Raw genomic sequence first — 8926 nt, 5'->3', positions numbered from 1 at the left:
CATCGCGCCTTATATTTACACGGCTGTTTGTTATATCATTTGGGATTTTGACCAATACACTCTGTACCCCGACAAAAGCTCTATTCAAATGAATGGCTCGTTTCCAGGGAAGCGCACATTCAGGGAAGGAAAACAAGCAACAACCTGATTCTTAGTGTGTTATCATTGCATTAGTAATGTTTTCCTAGGCCTTTCGGATGGCGAGGGATAACAGAATTTTCTGGCTAGGTCATTTACATCTTATTTGGGAGGGGTTGAACAAGAAAGGAAAGAAAAAAAAACCCTCATTCAAATTAATTAGTGGAGCATATCCATCAGTGAAGATGGGTAACACTGTATGAAGGGGAATATTTTAATATAAAGCACTTTGAGTTACATGTCGTGTATGAAAGGTGCTATAGTAATAAAGGTTATTATTATGATTATGATTATTATTATTGTTGTTGTTTTTATATAATAATAATAATAATAATAATACTAATAATAATAATAATAACAATAATAATAATCATCATCATCATCATAATTAATAATAATCATCATAATAATAATAATAATAATAATAATAATAATAATATAGGACAATAATAATCTCACCTCTGTGACGTTGAGAAGGTTTACATTACTGGACGGTTAGCCCCGCCCCCCTCCCCCGTCCCCTATTGGCTAGGAAGAATGTCAATCAACCCATCCACGGCTTCCTATTGGCTACACTCGCGCTCGGCCCCTACCCTCCTCCGTCCTGGTCGTTTGTCAACATTGGGACGTTTTGCAGTTTGCGTGTTGACGCGGCGCCCGTCGCCCGTCGCCCGGTTCCCGTTGCGGAATTTCAGATTCTGATGAAGCGTCCGGAGCCGCCCCAGCGACCATGAAGTTCGTGCGGTTCATCATGAAAAACGCCGCCCTGGCCGGCGCGCCGAAGCACATCGAGCACTTTTCCAAATTCTCGCCGTCGCCACTCTCAATGAAGCAGTTCCTCGATTTCGGTAAGTCGGGGTGGCGTTTCTGGGGCCGAATCCCACCGCCGTGCACCGGGCGTGGGACCGCGCGCGTCCCCTCGCGCACGACCTCCGTGCACCGCAAGGCTCCACGAAGCGCGCGGGGGGGGGGGCTGGGGGTCGATGGCGCCCGTGGTTTCGTGCCGTATACGTCGAGGGTTCCGTCTTCATGCGTCTGTCATCGCACACATGTAGTAGCACAGCAACGAAGGGCCCCCGCGTTCCCCCGGGGGCCCTTCTCCCGAACACCCCGCTGTGCAGGGCTGTTGCATCAGATCCCCAGCCCAGGATTGCACAATGCACCAACTCAGCCAAGAAGGCCCCTGTTTATCAGGCATCCGTGGAATAAAAGCTCTGTTTGCTGGATTGGATGAGATATCAGCGTATGTGATTAAAGATGGTGTGTGACATGTTAGATTATGATGATGTGAGGGAGGTTTATTCAGGTATGGCACATTTCTCACATGGCGGGACTCGAACCCCCCCCCCGGGCCCGTGTGGGTGGTTTCGACCCGATTCGATTACGACTTTTGCGTTGCAGGCTCCATCAACGCCTGCGAGAAGACGTCCTTCGTCTTCCTGAGGCAGGAGCTGCCCGTCCGCCTGTCCAACATCATGAAGGAGATCAACCTCCTGCCCGACAAGCTGCTCACGACGCCGTCAGTGCAGACGGTGCACAGCTGGTGAGTCCGGCCGGGGCGGCCAGGCCCGAGACGTGTGCGCACGGCGCCGTCTCCACGGGGGTCGCGGTCGCGCCTTTCACGTAGAAAACAAACGGCATCCCCTCGTCTCGACCCCGTGGAAAACTAGGAAAGAGACCCGGAGAAGGGGCCACAGAAGGAGGGATCCCCCTTCCAGGATGACCAGGCTGCAGTGGATGCCGAGTGGGCAATAATAATATAATATGATATCATATGACAAATCATAGGTCAATTCAATTCAAGAGGTTTATTTGTGACATACGTATACATACTTTCATACATTATTATTATTATTATTGGGTCGGCCAGCTGAGTGACATAATACCTTCTGTCAGGGGGTGGATTCATCTACTAGCCTCATGGAAACATTCACCCCAGCGAATCCAGCTCCAGCTCCTCGTCGTCTCCGGTTGCGGCGATTCACGTGCAGGATTGGAGGCGTGGCCCCCGGGGGACCCCTGCACTTGTTTACGCGCTTGCGGCGGGGGCGGCACGCGCGTTCCTGCATGCCTCCAGACTCTCAGCGGCCACCCTTTAGCCCACTTGCGCTCCTTCCAAACATCCACGAGGCAGGGTTGGGCGGGGCCCCCTCTGTGCTGAACTCTGCCCTACTTTCTCATGGCGTGTCACGTGACACCCCCCCCCCCCCTCCCACACGCTCCACCGCAGCTTCCTCACAACAACATCCCTCTGAGATGCAGCCGTTCAGACACACTTCTTGCTGACGCAAGCCTATTGTTGACGAGCTGTTTTTTTTTTTTTTTTGTTTTGTTTTTTCTCTCTTCTCCCCCCAGCGTGCGTTCTAAGCTGTTTGTGCCCTGCCTTCGCCTTTTTGTTCCAGGTACATCCAGAGTTTGATGGACATCCTTGAGTTTTTGGACAAGAATCCCGACGACTACAGAGTTTTGGGAGAGTGAGTTTTCCCACCCGCCACGGCGTCCTTTAGGTTCCCCGGTGCCGCCGGCTGCACAAACGAGTCCGTCTTAGAGCGGTCAAAGGTGTCCAAAGTGAATTGATGCTTATTCACACATAACGTGAAATAACTCATGAAAATGTTAAAGAGCACAACACCGACTATATAGCCCCCTAAGTTGTTTTTGACTATATTATTTTGGTGTTTTTCTGTGCGTTTCTTATCAAAATATGTATAAACCGTATAATAAGTAAGTGGGCCTCATAGTATTGTGTACTTTAATATTTAAATATATATTATTTAAACTATTTCACATAAAATGTGAATATGTGTATCAATTCATTTCGGACATGTTTTATGGTGTTTTGAAAATGTAATTGGATGACTTCTTATTCGGCTAATATTCAAATTGGTGTTTTCAAAAAGGGGGGGGGGGGGGGGGGCGGTGATTTGTCTCTGTGATTAAAATGATGCTTGCGGCCTTTCATTTGGAATGTTTTTTTCTTAACACCAGGGAATCCTCATAATCATTTTTCCCGCCATTCCTCGAGCATGTATCTTCTTTCCGTCAGTGTCCCTGTTCTGCATGTGGCGGTCAGTAACCCTCTTCCCCCTCCCCCCTGGCAGTTTTGTCGACGCCCTGGTGACCATCAGGAACAGGCACAACGACGTGGTGCCCACCATGGCGCAGGGCATCATCGAGTACAAGGAGGCCTTCCCCCAGGACCCGGTCACCAACCTGAACATCCAGTACTTCCTGGACCGCTTCTACATGAGCCGCATATCCATCCGCATGCTGATCAACCAGCACAGTGAGCGACGCGGCGGCACTTCCTGCAGTGAAGTGCGGACACGGGGGGGGGTTATGAAAGCTGTTGTCAGGACTCGTCATGACAACAGCTTTCATTGCCGCTGGATGACCTCATTTTCCAAGACACATCTTCACATATTGTGGATGTTGCACAATGTCAATTCAATTTTGGAGCCCTCACACCGGCACACAGATTCCTTAACATTCTTCCCACGGTCCCATCGGTTGTTTGGCTCGTAATCCGTTCCCTCAGACCTCCCGAGGTAGAATCTCCAAAAAAAAACAAAAAAACGAGGAGAATCTCTCTCTCTCTCTCCATGGCAACAGAGGCACTCGGGAGAATCGACGTTGTCTGTTTAACGTCGGCTCGCCTTCGCAAAACGACGGCGTGCCCCGACGCGGCGCCCGCGCCCTCCTTGTTCAGGGCGTTTCCCGCCGCTCCGTCGCGCTGTACCTGGCGGCGCGTCGTTCTCCCTCCATTTTGTTTGTTTTTCAATATGGATTTTGTCCCCCCCCCCCCCCCCCCCCCTTTTCCTTTGCCTCCGCAGCCCTGATCTTCGACGGCGCCACCAACCCCGTTCACCCCAACACCATCGGGAGCATCGACCCGCTCTGCCAGGTCACGGAGGTCGTCCAAGGTGAATGGGATTTGTCGCGGGTGGACTTGCAGCGCTGCAAACTGGATTTTAGTTTTTTGACGTTTTGGGAGGCGACAAGCACTGGTCGCGCTTTGAGATGGATCCCCGACAAACTTGTCGTTTTGGTTCCGGAACATGTACGACGAGAGCTTCTGGGACGTCTGATAGCTCGGCAACACCGGTCATCTCACGAGTTAGATTTTGTCGCGCTGTTATGAAAATGTCTTTCCTGTTGGCTGCCGTCGACTAACGCTGTTCTCTCTGTTCTCGGACCCAGACGCCTTCCATAGTGCCAAGATGCTGTGCAACCATTACTATCTCAGCTCTCCGGAGTTGTTCCTGGAAGAGGCAAACAGTAAGAAAACACAATGTACCGGGACAGGTTTAATGCAGTCACAGTCTCTCTTTTTTTATGAATTTGTTTATTTTTACTTCCTGTACGTTCCGACCAATCGCGTCGCTGGGGTCGGGGCTCTGTTGGCACGGGCGGCTCTGAATGGGTCCCCGCCGGAAACAACCCGAGCGAGGGCGGTACCAGAACCATAACGCGCCGATTGAGACGTGACGTGGCTCACCGGCGTTTGCCAGGGACTTAACGAACAAAAAAACCCCTCCATTTAGAAAAGGAGGCGCGGGGATCCCACATTGACCCCTGGAGGCCCGCAACGACAAAATTCAACTTTTCCCAGAGCCAGCGGGAAGACGAGCTAAAACGCCATGTCCAGGCGCCGACGTTCCGAGACGACGTTCCTGTCAAATGTTTCCCATCGTCGACGCCGTGTCGACCGCCCCCTGCGGAAATGCACGTATTGAAATTCCCACCCGTAACCGCCATCTTGCCACTCGGGGAGGGGGCTCCGGAAAACCGGGCGGGGGCTCAAAACATTTTAAGCCGTGCGGAAGATTTTCTCCGGACCAGGCCTCCTCCGGAGCCGAGGGGTTCGCCGGGCCGAGATGGGTGAGTGCGGAGAGAAACAATTCAAAGTACGACTTCTCGAAGCTCGAGGTAAATTTTAATAACAGCCGGGTACTTTGTCCCAGTGATGGCGACATGACGCACAGAAGTACAATACAAAGAGTTTGTGGTGTTGGCGGAAATACGCAGTATAATAGGGGCCAGCAGAAGGGAGGCGTGGACACACGAGTTGGGTGTAGTCTTGCGACTACGCCCGCGGTCACAGGCGCTTGTCGTCCCGAGCACTTTCAGGCGCCTTCACAGTTCTGTGACCTCGCGGAAGGTGGGTGGGCGGTTGTTTCTTCCGCCCTCGTGACTCTCCCTTTGTCGTAGATAATCAGTATCTCAGGGGAGGTAATCAACACACAAGAGCACAGAGGGGTTACCTTGATGTCGTCAGACTTTAGCCCCCGGCTTCACTCGGGCACCCCGTGCGCAAACGCCTCGTTGCCTCGATCTCCACGCGCGGATGAGGAACAAAGCGATGCGGTGCGGCCTCCACTGGCTGGAAAACCCAACGGATCAGTAACTCCCGCGGAAGGCGCCGCCCTGTGCCCGTGCCGGGGCGAAGCATGTGAACGTGTACCTGAAACGACTTGCACAAAGCCCAACCCCCCTGGTCCGACGAGTGAAGGGTTATCTCCTTCGGCTTCCTATCTCCTCAGGTTGTTTTTGTTTGCTTGTCCTATGCGCCGGCTCTACTTTCATGTCAGCCGAGTGAGGGGTTGGGTTAAATGAGACGAATTAAAAACCTGAGAGTGCTCTCCGCCAGACGCACCCGAGAGGCCTCTCGTTATTGCGCCCGAGCTGAAGTAACGGCTGAAGTGGGGCCCGCAATCAGACAATATTGTCACAGGAGATCATTCCTTCGCCGCTCTCCATATGATGAGACGGGGGGGGGCTAACAGAATCGGCGCCGTTAATGTAAAAGATTTAAATAAATTCTAGAATTTAAAAAATAAAAATAAAATAAAATACGATGTGGATTAAATTGTACATAAAAGACGCTGTTCTCCCCCTCCTCCCATCCAGGCAACATGAAGAATCAGCCAATCAACATCGTGTACGTGCCTTCTCACCTCTATCACATGCTGTTCGAGCTCTTCAAGGTATGCCCACAGCTGTTTAGGAATTTAGGAACTGTATGCGCTGTCTTAATTGAATGTACTGTAGTGTCTAATTTCAGTGATACAAGATTACATCTTCTGTATTTTTTTTTACTTTACTTTTTATTGTATTTTATTTTATTGTTATTGAAATTTTAATTTTTTTATTTTAATTTACTCTTTTGAGTTTTGTTAAGCTTTTTCTAACGATAATGCTCCGTAGACACCACTAATCCCCGTGACAAATTCTCAGTGTACGTATATGTGTGTGCACCCGGCAAATCGAAGCGGTTGTGACATTTCACCTGCTTCAGAACGCCATGAGGGCCACCATCGAGCACCACGAGGGCAGAAACGTCCTCCCCCCAATTCAAGTCATGGTGTCCCTGGGAGGAGAGGACTTGTCCATAAAGGTACGTACCACGCTCTAGCCGCATGGTTTGTCCGTGTGCGGTGGTGCAAGGTGACCGCTGCCGTTGGACGGTGCATGAATACATATTACTCAACAGGAAATCTCGCCCCGTAGGCTGGCTCCTCCAACCCAATTAATTTTTAAACCTTTGACGTCACGCGGGCACTGATAAGATTGACCGGCAGCACGGACTTCTGCGCTGTGACCCGATGACCCCGGGTGCCGACGGGCGAGCGCCGGGCGGGTACACCGTTCGTCGCCCTCGATCGCCTCGATCTCCTGTTACCGGGGCGATATGCGAAAAGGGGGGGAAAAAAAAAAAAACCCCACCGGCTGCTTGATGTGAGGCCTGGTGTCACATGGTGCAGCCACTTGTCCGCTCGCGCCTCCCTCCCTCTCTCCCTCCCTGTCTCACTCGCTCGGTCGTTTCCTCCTCCCCAGGTGAGCGACAAGGGCGGCGGCGTCCCCTTCCGGAGGATCGACAACCTCTTCAGCTACATGTTCTCCACCGCCCCCGCTCCGCAGATAGGCGAGCACAAACGCCCACCGCTGGTAAGTCGGCCCCCCTTCTTTTGGGTCTCGCTTTACTGCGGCCTTGTAGATACCGCCGCGCCGCGACCCACATTCCGGGAGGGCCCCGCAGCGCCTCGCCGTTATTCAGCTCCTCTGCGCTTTTATCGCCACGGCAACGAGGAAGTCTTGCTCTGGCTGACGAATGACCGAGAAATGCACGCTCTGCGCAGGCCGGCTTCGGCTACGGCCTGCCCATCTCCCGCCTCTACGCCAAGTACTTCCAGGGGGACCTGCAGCTCTTCTCCATGGAGGGCTACGGCACGGACGCCATCATCTTCTTGAGGGTGAGGAGGGTCGAATGCCTCTGGATGAACGCCGGCTGACGCGGCCTCGTCGCGGTCAAACTTCATCTCTGACCCCCCCCCCCCCCTTCCCCGCAGGCGCTGTCGACGGACTCGGTCGAGCGGCTGCCGGTGTACAACAAGACGGCGCTGAGGAACTACAAGGTGCGGCAGGAAGCCGACGACTGGTGCGTGCCCAGCAAGGAGCCCCTGGATCTGACCAACTACAAGAAAGCCGTGTGACGCCGCCCCCGCCGACCCCCGGGGCCCGCCGCTGCCGAGAGAGTCCTCTCCGGAGTCCAGGCGCTTCTTTTACTTTATTATTGCGGTTTTTAGGAGTAGCATGTTCATTCACGAGTCATGAATGCTCCATTTTCAGGGCTTCTCAGAGGAGAAGAAACGAAAGACCATGAGCGCGTCGGCAAAGAACTCCGGGTTTTACTGGGGATCTTGTGCCGGCGGCGTTGTTTGTCCCGACCCGGAGAGCCGATTTGGTGGGAATGTCAACTCAAATGACCGGAGATGCAAAATATTTACCCTATGTAACCCATTATTGTGACATTATTATGGGATGCGCTTTGAGAAGGGGCACGGGGAGGTGTCGCGCGCCGCTCCACAGAGGGGGGGGGGGGGGGGGGGAGGAGAGAGAGAGAGAGAGAGAGAGAGAGAGAGAGAGAGAGACCCACCCCCAAACCGAGTCCAACTTTAAATCAACATTACCTCAGCTTGAAAGCAGCAGCACACCCACAAGGTCACTCAAGTGCCCTGGCATAGGTATTTGCATTGTTAGGAATGGTCTAGACATTTCATTTTGACTATATTTAGAACCAGCTAAAGCATGACGACGCGGTAGGAATCATTGATTTCGGCGCATGCAGCGCTTCTCAGTTGAGCAGAGCTTCTTATTTAGGTTCATAAGGGATTGTGTTGCCTTGCGTCAGCAGCGTCGACCAGGCTCAGCTGAGCTATAGAGTATTGTATTATATGGTGTGAAATAGTATTAACCTGATGGCGGCGCCTCAGTGCCCCTCCGTTGGAGGTTTCTGCGCTGGTGGGCAGCGAGGCAACGTCGTCTGTGATCGGGCTCACTTGCGCATTTGGAGTCTCTCAAAAGTGTCTTTTTAAAGGAATGTACCATTGGAGGGAAAGCTATCCTTGGACCATCCGTGCTCAGAATTATTTTTTATCTTTTAGATGATCATATTTAAAATGTTGTAAAAAAAAAAAGAAAAGAAAAATATTCATATATTTTTTTTCGTCACTAATAATTGTAAATACGTGCAGAACCAACATAATTAAAACGGTTTCAGTGCCCGATGTCTCGAGGGTGTTTTTTTTTTCCCGGACACTGCGCCCCCGCGCTGCCTCGCGTTCGGCTGCTTCCAGGACTTTCCCCGGGAGCGGGAGGGCCGGGGCGGCGGGGGCGGAGCCTTTTAGCCGCCCCTCCACGCGGCTGAACAGAGCGCAGCTCAGAAAAGGACCTCCGGTGGGGCAGCGGCCCGCAGCGATGGGGAGCGAGAGCGGCGGCTGTTCCGGAG

At 52.3% G+C, this 8926-nt stretch overlaps 1 protein-coding gene across 1 annotated transcript; it reads left to right on the top strand.

Annotated features, from left to right (window-relative positions):
- Positions 1–757: 757 nt before the first annotated feature.
- Positions 758–8702, top strand: pdk2a (pyruvate dehydrogenase kinase 2a). Its single transcript, XM_080021105.1, has 11 exons — positions 758–986; positions 1540–1681; positions 2541–2612; positions 3240–3424; positions 3972–4061; positions 4339–4416; positions 6049–6125; positions 6437–6535; positions 6976–7086; positions 7278–7391; positions 7488–8702. The coding sequence occupies exons 1-11, from the start codon at positions 869–871 to the stop codon at positions 7629–7631; spliced, it is 1230 nt and encodes a 409-aa protein (XP_079877231.1). The 5' UTR covers positions 758–868; the 3' UTR covers positions 7632–8702.
- Positions 8703–8926: the final 224 nt, after the last annotated feature.

This window comes from Zeus faber (genome assembly GCF_960531495.2).
Source record: "Zeus faber genome assembly, chromosome: 20".
Classification (NCBI taxonomy): domain Eukaryota; kingdom Metazoa; phylum Chordata; class Actinopteri; order Zeiformes; family Zeidae; genus Zeus; species Zeus faber.
The sequence above is the reverse complement of the archived record's forward strand: the minus strand, read 5'-3'. Positions and strand labels throughout refer to the sequence as shown.

Bases quoted from the DNA above. Each gene is read 5' to 3' on its own strand.
- pdk2a (XM_080021105.1), top strand. From the start codon at position 869: ATGAAGTTCGTGCGGTTCATCATGAAAAACGCCGCCCTGGCCGGCGCG. The intron at 987-1,539 runs GTAAGTCGGGGT...TTTGCGTTGCAG, and splicing joins GAAGCAGTTCCTCGATTTCG to GCTCCATCAACGCCTGCGAG. The intron at 3,425-3,971 runs GTGAGCGACGCG...TTGCCTCCGCAG, and splicing joins CATGCTGATCAACCAGCACA to CCCTGATCTTCGACGGCGCC.